This window comes from Varanus komodoensis, unplaced genomic scaffold, assembly GCF_004798865.1.
Source record: "Varanus komodoensis strain SLA01 unplaced genomic scaffold, ASM479886v1 scaffold14_1, whole genome shotgun sequence".
NCBI lineage: Eukaryota > Metazoa > Chordata > Lepidosauria > Squamata > Varanidae > Varanus > Varanus komodoensis.
Genome location: NW_025335438.1, coordinates 47,670 through 66,795, shown reverse-complemented (window position 1 = coordinate 66,795; position 19,126 = coordinate 47,670). Strand labels below are relative to the sequence as shown.

Below are 19,126 nucleotides of genomic sequence, written 5' to 3'. Positions count from 1 at the left end.
GATGTTTCAGTAGATAATGACTTCAGTCAATTCTTGCCCCAATAGCACATTCTCTGCATTGCAGTAAGGCATGAACAAACGGGAGTAAAGGCCCAAATCTCCACTTGGGGAGGCTGGGGGTAATGGCACCAGGCAAAATGACTTCACTGTGCATGTACAGGCTCCACCTGCAGTCTTAGGCTTCTAGTTTATGTGTACTCTTGTTGTTACATATGCCCGATTTGTATATATAATAAAATCATGTCATATTTTATAAAAATCAAATGTTCTTTACTTTGTTATTGCCATGTGCTGTCAACTCATCTCCAACTCATAGACCACTAAAGCCCTCCAAAATCCCCTGTCCATGACAGCCCTGCTTAGTTGCTCCAAGTGCAAGGCTATGATTTTCTTTAAGGACTCCATCCATCTCATACTTGGTCTTCCCCTTCCTTTGACTTTCCCTAACATAATTGTCTTCTCCACTTGGGGAGACTTGCCCTCTCCTGAGGTGTTCAAAGTATGACAGCCTCAGTTTTGTCATTTTTGCTTCTAGGGAAAGATTTGGTTTGATTTGATCTGGAGCCTGTCAGTTCATCTTTCTGTAGATCAGGGGTATTCACAAACCTCTGCTCCAGCACCATGTTTTGATCATATAAATTTTCTTCCTGTCAGCTTTCTTCACTGTCCAGCTTTCACATCCATACATAGTGATCAGGAATACAAATGTGTGAATGATCTTGGCCTTAGCCTCCAGTGAAATTTCCTTATATGATGATCTTTTTTAGTTCTTCATTGCTGCCCTTTAGAGTCTCAGTCTTCTTCAAAATTCTTGGCATCAGTCTCTGTTTGAATTAATTACTTTACTTGTAGCTTATTTCAGTTAGAAAGTCAATTTTGCCACCATAATTTGCTATAGTTGCATATACCAAAATTTCAATCTTAGAAGTACTTCAGGTTTCTGTCTTTTAGCTATTATTCTGCAAGTTGCCATCAGTGTGAACACTATTAATTTCTCAGATGTCACTTAGGGTCCCCCCTCGTTTTGTTAATAGAGCCAATGCTGAGGCACAACTTTTGTAATGAATATCATATTCTAGAACACATCACAGCAGGATGTGACCACCACATTGGCATATACAAATATTGCTATTATAATTTCTCCAAAATGTTGCCTGGTGTATGTACTAATATAATATACCATTGGTGTAACAACTTTTATGAATTTTCCTTAGGGGTTATTGATATATTTTTGGATTAAAATAACCATAATTTATCTCATACTTTCTGCTCTATTGTTATCCCACTCTTATTTCGCTATTTTATTTTCAATCCATTAGACTTGTTTTTCCATATATGATTAAATTTTAGAGTATTATTTGCATTGACCATTAATGTACCTTCAGATTATAAGATTGCAGAGTAATATTTTTTTTTTTGCCTAAAGTGTATAAAAAACTTTGGGAGCTCATACAACATTTAATTCCTATTTTGAACCTGTAGCACTTTGCTACTATACATCTTACAAGATTTAAGTAGATGTTGATATCCTGAAGTTTTCTAGGTAATGTAATAATAATCCTAGTTGTGGACTGTTTCAAACAAACTTGATTTAAATGGCATGGGAATGATAGAGAGAGCCAATGGTTAAGAATGTGGAACTGGGACTCAAAAAGATCTAAATTCTAGTTTCCACCCAGCTGTGGAACTAACTAGGTGACTTTGGGCGAGTCACAGACTCTCAACCCAACCTACCTCACAGGGTTGATGTTGTAAGGATAAGACTGAGAGAATTGTAAGCCACCTTAAGTTCCTTGGAAGGAAAAAATGCTGGATAGAAATGTAAATAAATGAATAAATTAATAAAACTACATATCCAAGACTGCTCTTCCCAGGTTCATTGACCCAGTCAGTTGGATCCAGCTCAGACTGAGCTTGTCAAAAAGCTGCCTTGCACTTATTAAGTGCCCCTTCCTTATTGGTTAGATCCGGATCTAGTGAGTATCTTGTATCTGCTTCCTATGAGGTTTGGAAATTGACTGTAGGTTAGAGTCGTTGGTGATACATTGTGACCACTTCCTGGAAAGGGGTCAGGAAGTGATTGCTGCTTTACCCAGTGGCCTTTGACACATGGATATCACAGGGCTTTAAATGCTTCTTAACCTTTCATGAAGCTGCTGGGCAGATAATGTCGATTTCTTATCTGAATATTTGTCTGTCCCATTACCAGGGAAATTTCTAGCACTTACTTGCTCTCTTTTTTAAGATCTACTTTGAAGCCAGAATGTTTGTTTCCACCAAAAGACCTGGAGACCTTGGCTAAGGGGAAGAACTTGTGTGCAACTCAGCAAATAGCAGAGGAGCTGACAGTAGCGGAATGCCTGTGGAACCAGAAGCTGCATCCTAAGCACACTGACAAATATCTTCAGCTGCATAGCCACTGGGAAAGGGGTGAAAAATAAGGAAATTATACTCTGCATCCTGGTACAGCAAGTCAGGAAGGCTGATTTCTCTTGCTGTTCCATGCATACAATGGCTAGAGAGGAATTCTTTACACCTGCCAATTAGAGAAGTGCACAATGTAAAGTTATTTGGCAAGCAGACTCTCAATTTCTATAGCATTCCACAAGATCAGGAGGAGAAACAGTATATGACAACAGCATGCCAAAATGCTTCCTAAAAGGTATTACGTTTCTGCACAAGGAGGAACCCCATAGGATCCTCCATTCTCAGGAGAAAGTGCTTCAATCCTAGAAAAACACTCCTAACACGCCAATTTCATTAGAGCAATAGCTGACTGTACAGCAGAACTGCACAGAAGTGCACAGTGAGCATCCTGCTATAACTTGCCTGACAGTTGCAAGCCCTTTGAGAAACAAGTAGGTAAGAAGTGAAGGTCGGAGTATCAGTCTAAATGCTACAACCATTCCAGAGAAAAACAAAGATAGATTCAGGCAAAACTAAGATTATGGTAGAAGGACCATATGGGAGCAGTAATCAGAAAGTAGCATGAAGTAGAGAGGCTGGCTGAGAACCTAGGAGCAAAAGATTGAGCAAATGCTCACAATTACTGACTTGAGCTAGAAGGGCATGTTCTCAACAGGGTTGGCAGCTACCAATTGAGAAAAACAAACAAACAAACAAACAGTTGACACATTGTTCAGGCAAGGCTGGCAAGCAAGCATGAGTTCTTTGCTGAAGAAAACAGGGTGGCTCAGCCGAGTAAACCAAGATCTACAAATTGAGACCAATGATCGCACTAGCAATACATTGTGACATACTGGTTGTTTGGAAACTCCCTTTTTATAGGCCCAGGCTGGAGGCTCAGTAACATGTTTGAGCACCTGTTGCATTGCTCCTGAGCTACATTGTACTGATGGAAGCAGGACTGGAGTAGTTTGGTCATGCAGCTGAAGTCAAGAATAAGTGATGTTATTATTTCACTTCCAACGGAGTAACAACCTGGACAATATGGATTTGAATCTGTTAAAGGAGGAGCTAAGGTGCCTGATCTTGGGTACTTGCTTTAGTGGGTACAACTGTAGAGTGTGAAAAACAACTATTATAGTTGTAAATCCACTGACCTGAACAACAAATAATTTTTCAGGCACCAGATTACTATGTATAGGAAGTATGCTAGCTCCCATTGTTCTGGGAAGTGTGTAAAGGCTACATGATCACACTTTGTATTGAAAGTATCTGTCATAACATGAAACAGTGCTGTTTCTCTATTTCCATAGTGATGGAATCAGGAAAGAATATTACTCATTCATGGAAATAATGAAAACACAAAGGCAGCCGTGTTGACCATAAGAAAAATCCTTCAATCCATATTAGTTTAATACCTTGCTTAGGTCAACCAAAAGATTAAAAAGGAAGCTTTCAAGATCTCCAGATCTCTTCATTGGATATGGTGAAAAAACCATGTTTAGTTTGGTTTGGGGCAATTTGGAGAAACAAAGCCCTGACTTGATAGTGAAGTCACAATGACCTAGTTTGCATGCAATGACAATCAACAGGTTGTTCAATCTATGGGTTGAGCATGAGTGTGCTGGTAACTACCTGCCTGCCAGTTCCACTGCATTCATTTTTCAAAACAACTCAGGAACACTCATTTCCTGGGTTATTAGTTGTGATGTCCAAACTGCGTACTTTAAGTTGTTGAGGGTTAAACAACTAGTTGACTCCAACAATAAAACATTAGCTTAAACTTTCATGTAGCACCACCAGTTAATGGGTTGCTTAACCATGAATTTCATGCATGGGAATCAGGTTGTTATTTGCAACTTTAGAGTTCCAGAATGAAATGGAGGAGGAAAGACTTGGAGATATTGAGATTAGGCTCTGCTGGTCATGTAATGATTACAGTGTTGGATTGGTGTTGCTTTAATATTGTTGGGAACCAGAAAGAGAAAAATTTGTATGCTCCATTTTGGACATATGCTATCCAACAACTATTTAGGCATGTTTTTCACAGTGGGTGACACACACACTGGGCTGTTTCACCAATGGATCACAGAGGAAAAACTATAAGGTTTTTATATTAGTCAAACTAGAGTTAATTTTGTGTATTGTATTAGATTTTTAAAAGTAATTTGACAACAAATTGGATATGTCAGCAGATTTTTCCTGGCACTTCTAAACTTGAACATGCAAGCCAGCAAGCAGGTTTTCCCCCACACCATCCCCTACTCACCTTATATTTGCCTACTAGTGACTATGATGAAGGAATCTGGAGATGTTGAAAATTTAGGGTAACTAAATTAACTGCTGTAAGTATCATCCATTGACTCTGATTAGTAGGACTGCTTACTAAATGTATGCTTATGATAATGAAAAACACAGATGAAATTAATTTTCAAGTATGACCCAGAGATCAGAAACTGAAATACAGTTTCTGGAATATATAAGTAGAATTCCTTCCCTTTGGAGACTTAGTTTGATGGAATTTGATCTAGCCAAGGTCTCTTGATTCTTCTCTAATCCATTTAATAATAATGTAACCTATTAAATAAGTCAGTAGAATAAGTAACAGTTAGGAGAAAATGCTTTAATGGGTGGAATCTTCTAATTTAAACAGTCTTTTCATTTTTCTTTCTTTTTTGGCATTTGGATAAAGGAATAGGAGCTGGTGGACTTGCACTGGGAATAAAGATTTAAATTCTGTTTGGGTATCAATTTATGATACTGTCAGGCTGTTCTTAGCACTTTGGCTCAGGAGAGGAAATGGACTTTAGTCCAACCTTAAAGACCTGAGATTTAGACAAGTCAGCAGTTCCTTAATGTTTGCTCTTGGAAAGCCTGGGATCCTCACAAGGGAGTTTTAACTGTTTGTCAAATTAGTAAAACAACCTTTCCCTCTCCTCCTCTAAAGATGGCAAAAAGTGTTTTGTTTCTGGAAGGAGAAAAATCTGTAACTATATGCATTGGAAGTATATGAATCCCTCTACTCTTTGAGACACAAACCTATATGGGAGGAAGATTTACAGAGCACTGTAGGAGGAAATGATAACACACAAGTGGCATTTAAAAAAAATAAACACAACTACTTATATGTGAGATCACCACATGTGCACTATTTCAGTAAGAATATATTTCCTGCATCCATTCAATGGTCTGCAGAAAATAGTTAGAAAAAAATTCTGTCATTTATATTTCATTCTGCAATAACATGAGGTAACTTTTTAAAGCAGAAAGAACATGTAACACTAGTAGAAAGCTTATCTTGGAAATGTCAGTTTCCATTTGGGAATAATTTTCATTCCCATCTTCCCCTGAATGTCAAAATTCCAGAACTTTTCTGATTAAAAAGCTGGTGAAGTTGCTTTTTTGAGTTCACAGATTTTCTTTCTCGAGAAACTAGGGCATAAATCTGAGGATGCCTGGAGGTTACAATCAATCATGAAGCAGAGATTTATCATACTTGTACATCATGTATTGTGACTAGGAAGAGAGATGTTTCCATGGATGATTTTTAGTTTCAAAAGTATTCAGGCATGAGGTGTTCAAAAGAAATATGCCTTGTCTAAAGGAAGAATCAAACATTACAAAAAATGGAAACTTGCCAAATGTCTTTATATGTGAAAGAACTCCACTATTGACAGCTAATTTGGCTCTTTAATAAAAAAATCTGGAGTAAAGGTTGAGAATTGCTGCTCATCTTCTTAATCCTTACTATTCATTTTGTCATTTTGGTAATGACTCATGGGAGCATAAGACCCAGTTCAGAATACTTGCCCTTCACCTGCATGAAGTCACAATAAAATAAGCCATGTTTTGTTGCTAGTAAGATATAGTAGGAGCTAAGAGACTGAGGTCTGAGAGATACAGACTGAACAGTAAGCTGTATATCACTTCTAAGCACTAATACATTCTGTGAAGGGGTATGGAGAATAATACATATGTCAGAAAAATACGTATGAACTAATGTGGGAACAGCTGCCTATTTTGTTTTGCTACAGATGTGTGCATCAGCAGGGTTCCTTTTCACATATTCCCCCCTGGAAAATTATCAGACTCAGTTTAGAAATTTTGGATAATAATATTTCAAATTCCTTTCTTTCAGAACACTTAGAATGCAGAAAGGTATTTTCATCAGAACTTTTAATCAGTGACAAAATGAGTTATGTCCATCTGTGGAACCTTGGAGGGCAGGACAGAGAACCTAGGAGGACCAAATTCAGCCTATGACTGTCTTTATCCCTGGCAGAAATTCTCTTAAGGTATCAGGCAGCCCTACCTAAAGATGTTAGGAATTGAACCTGGAACCTTCCGCAGGTAAAGTACATGCTCTACCACTGAATTGTGGTCTTTCCCCTCTTTTTTCAAAAATACATACACAAATTTGTACATATCCATAGCTATGGATACATAGTATTTATGTTTTTACTGTTATTTATATTTCATATTGCATTTTATTGTATTTTAGCAACTGTTGCCACTGCTTAGAGAGCTTGGGTGGTACAGAAACAAAAGAAAACAAACAATCATGAATGCATGTATATAAAAATATAACTTACTAGCAAGTATACATGGGCTTCAGCAAAAGCAGACTAGGTATCTAAATAAAGAAGATGGCATCTATCTACATGCCAGATATTAATATTCTAACATCTTCATTGCATTATAGGAGGTTAGTGTTTATCCTTCCATCTTTGTAGTATCAGTCTTCTAGCTGTAAGGACTCAGAAAATTCATTTACGCTGACTGTTAATTTTAATGAAGCAGGTAAACCATTAAAATGTACATCTGCAAATATTAATGACTGTTCCAATATAGAATGTATCGGTATTTAAAATCTTCCCCAAAATAAGCAACTAGTGGACATTACCGTAACATGTTTACAATAAACATTAGCTGAATTCCTGTGCCAGTAATTAGTCAAATGAGACAATCCCTTATTAAAGAGACACTGCAGTGTCCAATAGACACAAAACAATTTTCGGTGGCATATGCAGTCTACAATCTGAATTTATTCACCAATAACAAGTATTTCTGGGTATGAGTTATAGGTTACCTTGCCTGACCAGCCTCATTAATTGTTTGCAAATAATAATTGTTTAAGTAAACAAGTGAAGCCTAACAAATGCAGTGGTTGCAAGTATTCCCATTAGCCATAGCTGGCATATTATATTTTGCACTAAGGACAAGAATGGCACCCTTGGCACTCAACAGTTGATCCAAAATACAAAACACTTTATTTGCCCAGGGCCATCATAAAAACCTTTTCTTACAAATCTCTAGATTTGGATTATCTCATCCATTTAGCCTAAATCAATTTAGGCTGAGAATGGATCAAAGTATAATTAATCCTACTCATTACTGTTAGAGATTAAGATTTTGGTTTATGAAGTTTAGCTGTTGCCGTCTATTTTTGCAAACTCTGGAAACTCTGAATAAATGCAAACTCTGGAATAAATGCACAGGACATATTTACTATCCTCACAGTTTAAGAGGTTAAAATAAAATAGGTATAAAAATGAATTTTTGCTTTCACTGACATGACTATAGACTTAAGGTATTTGAGTCTTGTGTTATTTGTATACAACCTATGCAAAAAAAAAAAAAAAGGCATTAGCAGGAGTGGGACATTAGTAATTGGAGGCATTAGCAGGAGTGGGGCAACTGCAGCCCACAGGAGTTTTGGTGTAGAACAGCCATCATCTCTCACCATTGGGTATGTTGCAAAGACCGCTTGGCTGTAGGCCAGACACCTTAATTTGAATTAAATGGGGTAGGAAATGCAAAATTTCCCAGCATCATGTGAGAAAACGCTTTAAGATGTGTGGTCTTAATCTAAGAATTTCACAGATATTAACAAGATGTCTTCCTATAATTGTTAGTTCACTGCTGAAGCGCTAATCTGCGGCAGAAACTGCGGGGAGGAGAGAAGCCTACTAGAGAAGGGTCATGAACGAATTTTTGCCCTTTACAAGACCGACTCAGCAAGGAGCTAAACAGGCGCAGGGACAGTATCGTCAAGAGGTCCAGCAAACGGAAATTCCTCCGCCCCTCTTTAGCAGGACATCGCACCTGCTTTCTCCAAGTTTCGTTCCACCTTTATTAAGCATGACTGCTTTTCAAGCTTCGGCCGTGCAACTTAAGTTTCTTGCAAATATACGTGCTCTGTAAGACCAGAAGATGCAAGGAGGGGAACCGAACTATCACAACCTGCTTGTCAAAATAACGAACGCTGCTGCATCTTAAAGACTAACACACTTGCTATGCAATCTCATGCGTGTTTGTTTAGTTTAGGGGTAAGATCTATTAAGTTCGATGGGCCTTACTCTCAGGTAAGTGAGCAGAGGATACAACTTTATTCTTGTATAAGCTTTTCGCGGGCTATGGGTGACTTCTGAAGAAATTGGTGGCCCTCTTTTAAAACTAAATCCTCTCTATTCTGCCTGCTCAGCAACCCCCCACCCCCCGCAATCTTCGGTCCAAGTCTACCTACGCAGCACCAGCTGCTTGCATGCGAATTAACACGCACCGCGAGTGCCCGAACTGTCCGCTCCTCCCCTTCTGCACCTTGCCCCTCCCCTTTCGGGGCGCCTCACTTTCGCGAGCCTTGTCCTACCTACGCTCTCTCAAACCTTCCGTTGGATGGTGTCACCTTCAAAAGTGTCCGACGGAGCGAAGGAAGCAGCGGCGGTGGCTTTTGACTGGGGCACCGGCTGTGGGTGAACCCGGAACTGCCTGCGTAGTCATTAGGGTCTCGGTCCTTTTGGCCCTCAGCGACGCCTTCTCGGAGGAGGATGGCGGGCAGGACAGCTGTTGACAGGGTGCCTCGTGGGCAGTGAGCCCGTGCAAGAAGAGCCTCCCTCGGCGTTGTAGGCGAGAGGAGCCCAATGACGAAGCGAGCCTCGCGGTAGGGAAGGGGAGCCTCAAGGGGAAAGGGGGTGAGGAGAAACTGTGGCTAGTAATGGGAGAAAAAAAATATGAACTGATTAAACTGAGCGTCGCCCATAGCCGTGCGCGAGGAAAACAAGCACTTGGCGTCTGGCGGGGCTTGGAAGAGATTTGTGTGGGGGTGAAAGGCGTGGCGAGAAGGACGGAGGGCACAGCTAGCCAAGGGGGTGCTGTGACCAGAGGGGTCTGAGTTGCCGCTCTCCTGTACTTGGTTGTGCGCACTCCTGGGTGGGATCTCCGTGGAGGAATTAACGTGTGTGACGATTCCCGTGGCGAGTCCACGTGGAAAGTAGAGGTGACAGTAAACTTGGTTGGTTGACGCTTCACGTTCCGGATTGTTGTGTTTTTAAACGTTATCTTGTTGACTTGGCGGAAGGTTTTGCTATTAGGTTAAAAGATTATTGGGGGCTTAGCACGCGCGCATTGTTGTGTCAGTGGGAGATTGCAAACGTATGGCTAAGACTGGGAAGGAAGTATTATGCTTGGTAAAAAAGTACAAATATCTTAGAATGTTTTGCTCTAGATAAGTTCTTTTCCAGTATGTGTTATCTAAGGGGAGGGTTTTGAGTTGGGTGCATTGTTTCAATGTTTGGATATCTGTACTGATATATATGTATATTTATACACACACACACACACATGCACAGATATTTTGAGATCAGGTTTCAGAGTTTATGTATAGTTTTGGTATCCCTGGCTAACAGCATCTGCTGCAAAGCAATTCACTGAGTGTACCTTAAGTTGGTGTGTACTACAGAACTCTGCAGTAATGTTAGGTCACTGAGTTTAATGGAACCTATTCCATTGCAGCTTACTCCTTTACAGTAAGCTTGCTTACACTAAGACACTCTTAGTTCAATAGAGTGATTGGTGGTGAAGACTGTTTTTTGTAGCTGATTAACTTGGAATAAACCCCACTGAACTCAATGAAATTTCTCAGTAAACATAAGCTATTTATTCATTTGAAAAAATTTACAAACTATTTACATCTATAGACTTCAAAACAGTGCACAGAATAATTTAAACATGAAATTGTAAAACATATACATATCTATAAGAATAAAATACATGGGGCAGTACATAACAGCTTAATTCTGCTAACACAGATTACTCTGTGTTATGTAGTGGGAGCTGTAATACAATAGTAATAGTTTGAGCAATAGGTTTTTCAAAGAATCCTATCACTCAAGCCAGCTCTGTTGGCATTGTGTTAGAGCTCCCTTACTCAACCACAACATAATTTTGCATTATCATAGTATAATTGTATACTGTCCGTGGCAAGCTAAACCACAACACAAAAACGTGCAGTGTGTGTGTATCTCATAAATACATGATAATAAAAAGGCTGTTAGACTTTTGAGTAAGCATACATTGGGTCAGGCTCTAAGAGCTGTTTAAATCCCAAGCACTTTAATGAACATGCTTTGTAGGCAGTTAATAGTAGTTGTGTTCTAAACTGTATATTGTATGATCTAAAAAAAATACTCTTTTTTAAAAGGTTCTGTCAACAAAGACACAATGCTGGAATCATACGTGACTCCTATTCTAATGAGCTATGTGGATCGCTACATTAAGAACTTGAAGCCCTCTGATCTACAGCTATCTCTCTGGGGAGGAGATGTAGTTCTTAGCAAACTTGAACTAAAACTTGATGTACTTGAGCAGGTAGGATTCCATTGCGGTTTTTACTTTGCTTTTACAAAATCAAACTATTGAAATGAATGTGCAATTATTAAAACAGGTCAATCTAAATTCATATTACTGTTGACTGAGTAATGTTTATCACATCTATCATACCTGAGGCTACTGAGCTCGGAATAAATGTAGGATGCAGGCAATGGGTTGCTGTGCTGGCATAGATTTTTATATTGAATCATGAAAATACATTATATCTCTATTGAGGCTCACAAAACTCGGTTCCCAGTGCTATCCCAAGGTCTTCTATAGCTTGGTCTCAGGCCACAAGGGTACTACAGTCTGCATTGGAAGAACTTATTTTCTATAAGCCTTAATCAACTTTTTATTCATATCTGGTATAAGCTGTGGAAAACACAAGATTTTCCAGAAACTTAAATGTTCATCTGAACCACATGATCTTAAGTGGATATTAGGGAGGGGCTGTAGCTGATTGGTAGACAGCATGCTTTGCATATAGAAGGTTCCAAGTTCAATTCCTGAGAGCATCTTCAATTAGGATAGGAAAAGCTTATGCCTGGAGAGCTACTTCTGATTAGTGTCAATGATACTGGGTTAGATGGACCAGTAGTTGGACATGGAATAGAGTATCTTTCTGTGTTTCTAAGGAGGCTTCACAGCATGTGGTTCTTTCCCCACACCCCCATGCTAATAGATGAGATACGGTATTTCCAGAGTTTAAAAAGTGAACAGAGTTGTATTCTTGCATTTGTCTAAGGAAGTGAGCTATCTGTGTTATAAGAAATTACTACAGGCTTCCATGTCATTTTTAAGATTCTGAGAGGCCTAGCAATAGGAAGTTCATTTGTGCCCCCACTTCTTTCTCACTGTGCTTTGTGTCAATGTCATCTTTCTCTCTTTTAGAATCCCTCCTGAAATTGTTTGTTGACAGGAGATAGCATATGGCAGAGATGCCCTGCCTTATTGTGGAAGCTGCTTATGCCTATGGAGACCTTGGTAGGCAGAAAGCTACAGGTGAAAGGCTCTCTATAACTTGAGATGGGACTGATCCAGGCCTATTAGGCCCACCAGCCTCTTTATTTCTTTCTGTGTGAGGGGAACTTAAAATGTAAAGTTCTTCCAGGCTAAATAATCCAATGAAACAGCTACCAACTCCTTTTCTTCAAGTAACTGAGCCAGCAGAGCTTGGAATATGAAAGGAGATCTTTTACTGCACTCCTCCTTGGCCCTATTCATGATTAGTCTGTTTCTGATTTTTTGGCCTACTAGCTGCCATTTTGCAAATCCCTACTCTTAGCAATTTTGTGTCCTTTCAGACCTCTAGTCTTTCCCAATCTATTGTTTCCCTCTGTTTCTTTGCACTGTTCCTTTAAGAAGGCCTACTTATCTCTTCCAACTATTCTCTGGAATTCTGCATTCAATTGGGTGTATCTTTCTCTTTCTCCCTTGCCTTTCGCTTACCTTCTTTCCTCAGTTATTTGTAAAGCTTCCTCAGACAGTCATTTTACTTTCTTGTATGTCTTTTTCTTTGGGATGGTTTTAGTTGTTACCTCTTGTACAATGTTGTGAACCTCTGTCCATAGTTCTTCAGGCACTCTGTCTATCAGATCTAATTCCTTAAATCTATTTGTCACATCTGCTGTGTATTCATCAGGAATATGATTTAGGTCATACCTAAGTGGCCTAGTGTTTTTCCCTACTTTCTTCAGTTTAAGCCTGAATTTTGCAATAAGAAGCTTATGATCTGAGCCACAGTCAGCTCCTGGTCTTGTTTTACTGACTGTGTAGAGCTTCTCCATCTTTGGCTGCAGAGCACATAGTCAATCAGAGTACAGTGTTGACCGTCTGGTGATGTCCATGTGTAGAGTCATCTCTTGGGTTGTTGGAAAAGAGTGTTTGCTGTGACCATCGTATTCTCTTGACAAAATTCTGCTAGCCTGTGCCCTGCTTCATTTCGTACTCCAAGGCCAAACTTGCCTGTTATTCCAGTTATATTTTGACTTCCCACTTTAGCATTCCAATCCCTCATGATGATAAGAACATCATTTTTTGGTGTTAGTTCTAGAAGGTGTTATAGGTCTCTTTGGCATTGGTGGTTGGGGCATAGACTTGAACAACTGTGATGTTGAATGGTTTGCCTTGGATTTGAAATGAGATCATTCTGTCATTTTGAAGATTGTACCTCAGTACTGCTTTTCCTACTCTTTTATTGACTATGAAGGCTACTCCATTTCTTCTGAGAGATTCTTGCCCGCAGTAGTATACATGATGGTCATATGAAATAAATTCACCCATTCCTGTCCATTTTAGTTTGCTGATTCCCAAGATGTCGATGTTCAGTCTTGTCATCTCGTGTTTGACCACGTCCAGCTTACCTTGATTCATAGATCTTACATTCTAGGTTCCTATGCAGTATAGTTTTTTACAGCATCAAACTTTCCTTTCATCACCAGATAAATCCGCAACTGACTTGTCCCTTTGGCTTTGACACTGTTTTCATGGCAATGATACTAGAGTGAGTTGCCATTTTCTTCTCCAATGGATTAGCTTTTGTCAGAGCTCTCTGCTATGACCTGTCCGTGTTGGTTGCCCCTGCACGGCATAGCTCATAGCTTCATTGTGCTACACAAGCCCCTTCACCTTGGCAAAGCAGTGAAGGGGAGTTTGAGCTTACTTGTCATTATTGGATATTAATTCTGCACAGAACAAATTAGCATACTTTGTAAAATTGGAGTATATTTTAAGATTTTGGACTAGCTTCTCATATCAGTTTTTTTTCTTTAACAAATATAAATGTTTGTATACATCGGGCAAAATGGTTTCTTCATTCTGAACTTCAGAATAAAACTTAGTGTTTTCCAGTATACAAGTGTTTGTAATTTCCTTGATTTGCATTTCAGCAGTGTATTCAGTGGAATACATCTGAAACAAAAGTATTTATTTCTACATTCAGTTAAAATGATCCAAATCATTCAGACTTCATACAGACATAGCCTATATATTATTCAACTTTGATGGAAAGTACTTCTAGCTGTTGTTAGTACCATTTGTTTTTCAAAATATTGTTAAAGTTGAGCCAGCTGCTTATTAACCTTACAGCTGTATCTTGTGGCATTGACTTACTTTATACAATGTTACTCTTACACCTTATCAACAAAAATGAGAACATAACAAAATGGACGTTTGACTTATTGTTTATTTCTACTACAGCAGCTTTAGGTCTACCTGAGTTGTCAGTTCTCTCATTCTGATTTGCATTCAGCATTTTGAACATATCTCTTTCATATTTGTATGTGTTGTGTGTACAGAGAGAGACTGATATCTGTCATTATGACAGTGGAGGGAGGGAGTGGAGGGACATTAAGAACACAACTAATTTTTATTCATATTTGTATTTTTTTCACTGTCATTTCCTCTTGAAGTATTGGAGAATTCAGGGTCAGGACTGGAGTTTTCTTCTATTTCATCCTTTCAGATGTTTCACATAACATTGCTATTCATAATAGTGGTACAGTGGTGCCTCGGCTCACGAACGCCTTGGTTCACAACCAAATCGGGTCATGAACAAAAAATTCATGAAAATTTTGACTTGGGTCGCGAACTCTGCATTGGGTGGCAACCAAGATCGCGGCCATCTCCTCACCCCCCCCCCCCCGAGTGGGGAGATGGCCACGATTGCAGTTGTGTTCGTGCAGGGAAGACATAGAGGAGCTGATGACAGAAGAACTTGTTGAACTCCAGAGTGAGCAGCAGAAGGCACTTGCTGAGGAGGATTCCACTGAGGAAGACAGGGAGGAGGTTAGCAGTGATGTGATACAATCCATTATGAAAAAATGGAATGAGTGCCAGGATTTCTTTGCGAAGCACCACCCCAACATAACTGTAACAAACAGTGTTGAATCTGATGAACGATAATGTGGTCTCATTTCTGGAGGGTTATGCAGTGCAGGAAAAAACAAGTGATTTTAGACAGATTTTTCACCAAAATTGACCCTGCAGCTAAGAGACAAAGAAGAGAGGAAACAGCTGAAAGAGATCTCCCCAATGTCCTTATGGAGGGGGACTCTCCCTCAAAACAATAACCTTCCCCCCACCTTAGTTAGTGTTCTCAACTGTACTGTACAGCACTTTGTTACTTTGTTGTTCTTTGTCACTTTGTTTCAATTTTTTCTGATTTAAAAAAATAGTTACAGAACAGATTAACTTAATTTACATTGAATCTTATGGGGAAATTTGACTTGGGTCACAACCGATTTGGGTCTCAACCAGAGTCATGGAACGAATTAAGTTCGTGAGCCAAGGTAGTTCTATGAACCCTATATATCTTAAATGCTGGTTCTGATCCAGAGAAAGAGTATTGAGCCTGATCTTGAGAAATGATATTAATCTTCATATGTGGCAGGTTCCCAGTGTTATTGCTGAACCATAGTGCTCCCTTGTTATTGTAGAATAGTGCAAGGAATTTGTGTGTGGTGATGAGGGTTAACCACTTTGTATACTTTTTTTAAACCTATGCTGCTTCTGATTTCCATCCTCTTCTTCCTGCTCCCAGAAAATAACTGTCATTGCTAGTTACAGTTCCCAGAGTTGCTTCCAGAGAGACACTATATCACAACACTGTTTAACACAGAGCAGCATTATGAAAGCGATGTATGTGGCTCCATCATTTTTGTTTCCATATAAGAACCAGTTCTTATTTGTAAAGCAGGACAGTACTTTGACTATTCATATTTTGTGGTGATTATGGATGATAGTGATAGCAACTGTTAAGCACTTACATGTCTGTTTCTTGTAATCTGTTAAATCATAAAGTTTATAGGATCCAGATGTTGAATGGTAGAATTAAGTATATGGGAAATGATGTTAAATGTACCAATAACTGTGTTGGAAAACTTAACAGAATGCAAGGCAAATTGCATTTTGATAACTGTAGTATATGTTTCAGCAGTTCAGTTTTACTTGAATTGGGTTTTAATAGCCAACTTGGTAATTTGATATAAACTTTTGTTTTCTAGGAGCTGAAATTACCATTTACATTTTTAAGTGGACATATTCATGAATTACGCATTCATGTACCATGGACAAAGCTTGGTTCGGAGCCAGTTGTGATTACAATCAATACAATGGAGTGCATTTTGAAACTAAAGGATGGACTTCAGGTAAAGGGAAAAAACATCACACTTTTTCTTGTATGCAAATTTGGGTTGATTGCCTAGCTTTTAAAGCATTAGTTGCCTTATTGAAAACCAGTATTACAGTTGTTCTGAAAGTTCTTTTAGTTCTGTTGTGAAATTGTGGTTTGAAGCTATTCTTTCCATTACAGTATTTTCCTTGCAAATGAATTTCTTGCTGACATAATTTTATTGCCCAGGTAACAAATCTTAAGAACAGTATGATATTCCAAATACTTTCAGTTGTCTGTCAGCTAAAAAGATGGATCTTTTTACTAAAGTTGAGAATGATCAATGTTGCAAGATAAGGAAGTCATGTAAGAGCAAACTCGTACTAATAATATTATAGTGCTGTGTTCTTTCTGTACTAGTTCTTTTAATGGCTTTTAAGTTAATTTTCCTTCTATTGTTTTTGTCTTGTAACTAATCTTCAAACACCAGTTCCTTTTTCCTGTAATGGTATCTCTGAGTGAAAGCTATATTTTCCCAAAGACTAGATGTTTTGGGTGGACTGGATTGTTTGGAGCATTATTATTATCTTGCCCTCATCTCATCCCTGAGACGCTTGCTAGTGAATTTTGGCCGAGATGTGGGACTTACCCAAAAGTCACTGTTTGAATGCAAGGCAGATGTCTGGCCAGGGCGACTTATTTTATATTGTTAATTTGTTTTATGTATTATATTTTATGTTGTGAGCCGCCCCGAGGCTTCGACGAATGGGGTGGCATAGAAATGTTTTGAATGAATGAATGAATGAATGAATGAATGAATGAATGTGGGTTCTATTCCCCTAGCATCAAGTCATTCCATATTTGGCACACCAACATCTATTTTGTAAAAGGCAACGCAGTGGGGTTTGGAGTAAAATGACTTGCCTAACATCATAAATTGAGTGCAAACTTGACGCGAGATCTTAATCCTAATTGTGGCTGTTCCTGGCCAAACGCTTGCTGCAATAGCATGCTCTGAAGTATTTTCCTTCTCTTCTCCCATCCCTCTTAGCCAGACATTACGATAGTTGCAAATACTACAGAGACAACTTTTATGCAATCTCTCATTTAAAGTAACATGTGTAGAACTTCCTTAATCTACAGTTATGGAACTCATTTTCATAAGATGTAGTATTTGGTCACATGATTTGATGACTTTCAAAGAGATATTTTCAAACTTATGGAAAATAGTGTTATCAGCAATACTAGCTATGGCAGTTATAATAAATATTTCAGCTGGGAGACTTGAAGCTGTTTAACCAGGATAAACAAGGAAGGGCGATTACTTTCAAACTCAGTGAGGTTCTGGCATTTTAATTCTCTTGGTAACCTTGGGATGAAACTGTCTCAGGTGTTATCATCTTAAGTTCTAAATAAAACCCCTTTTCAGATTAAGATTTTGTTAAGTACTTTCCATATTTACTCATGCTCGCAAAAGCTGGAAAATTTAGCTATTAAGGGCCATCTCTAAGAAACATGCAATTTAGGCAGTATGACTATATTATGGTATATTATGCTGTGGCTAGTTCCAGCTTCACTACTACATTGAAGCTGGATGGCCATCAGTCCTAAGTTTCAGATTTGACCATTCATTGGAATGGGCACATAATAACTATTCAACTGAACCTGTCATTTGACTAAAGCTCCCCTTCAATGTTACAAGTACCCAGCTGGTGGTGTATACATTTTACTGAGTAAAATATGTGCTTGTATAGTGTCAGAATCCTGGAATCTCAATTTGAGAAGAGGGAATAAAACTCGGGTTCGTGGGAAAGACCAAGCATCCAGACCATCTGAGGCTTTATTGTTCTTCGTCGTGGCCTCTGTGCATCACACATATGGGGTGCTGCTCCTGTGTAGTGCCTTTGGCCGGAAGATTACAAGCTAACAGTTTTTGGCGGGAAAAGCTCCGCTCCCCCTCCCCCATGGCCTATAAAGAGCTGAGCGTCCACCATTTTGTTCAGTGTTTGTGACCGCCGTTCGCTGTGCCTCGTGCCGCTTTCGCCATCGCTCTGACCATTGCTCGTATAGCCTCTTTCTTCTCAATTGTTCTCCCAGTTGTTATAGCCCCTGTATTTTCTTCTTGTTCCTGTTAGTTCCTCTACTTCGTATAATTCTTGTAAGTTTCTCTGTCGTTCTACCTTTCTTTCGATCTATCAAAAAAAAATGAGGCTTTATTGTTTTACCTAGGTTCCCCGCGGGTTCATACTCACGATAATGCATTACTGGACAGGCAGAGTGAACTCTGCTGCCAACTTCAACACAACTAGAGAGTTTTTATACACTCCCAGTCACATACAGGTACAGGGCAAATGATGACAGAATGCAGAGATTACAATAAGATTCTGAGGTCATCACATACAGAACAGATAAAGAAATGTCAGTCAATCACACAGTAACAATGAGATTACAATATTTCTAATTGCCCGTATTGACACTTTAGTTCAGTTGCTTGAACCCATCTCCAGGTCTGCTTAGACATGTAAATTCAAGCTACTGAAACTATGCATGAACTCAAGACTCTTATCTACTCTAGACATTCTGAATTTGCCAGAGCACATGGAGCCTCTGGGCTATCAAAAGATACTTCCTTGTAAACTGAATTCCAACAGTGACTATTTACAATGTATATTTGGACTAAAATGGCCTGTCTACTGTAGCTTACAGCTAAAGGTGAGAGAAAGGATTGGGGGAATGCCGTTTTAAACAGTGACAGCTTGGTTTAGAGAAGGAAGACAGGATTTGATCCCACAATGCAAAGGCACACAGAAGTAATGCTTTTCAGACAGGATTTATTCAAATTTTCCCAACAATAGTAGTCATGCCCCTTATAAAGGCATTCTGTATATGTTTTGAAATTAATAGTGATAATGCAAAATATGTTAGTGATGCTGCTACTTGCAAATGAGCACAAAGATTTTC

At 39.0% G+C, this 19,126-nt stretch overlaps 1 protein-coding gene across 1 annotated transcript in view; it reads left to right on the top strand.

Annotated features, from left to right (window-relative positions):
• Positions 1–9,122: 9,122 nt before the first annotated feature.
• LOC123020343 (vacuolar protein sorting-associated protein 13B-like) overlaps positions 9,123–19,126 on the top strand; it is a 56,961-nt gene continuing 46,957 nt past the window's right edge. The window contains exons 1-3 of the mRNA XM_044423918.1: positions 9,123–9,346; positions 10,886–11,052; positions 16,059–16,202. Coding sequence (XP_044279853.1) covers positions 10,906–11,052; positions 16,059–16,202 — 291 coding nt within the window. The 5' untranslated portion in view covers positions 9,123–9,346; positions 10,886–10,905. The remainder of the gene's footprint in view (positions 9,347–10,885; positions 11,053–16,058; positions 16,203–19,126) is intronic.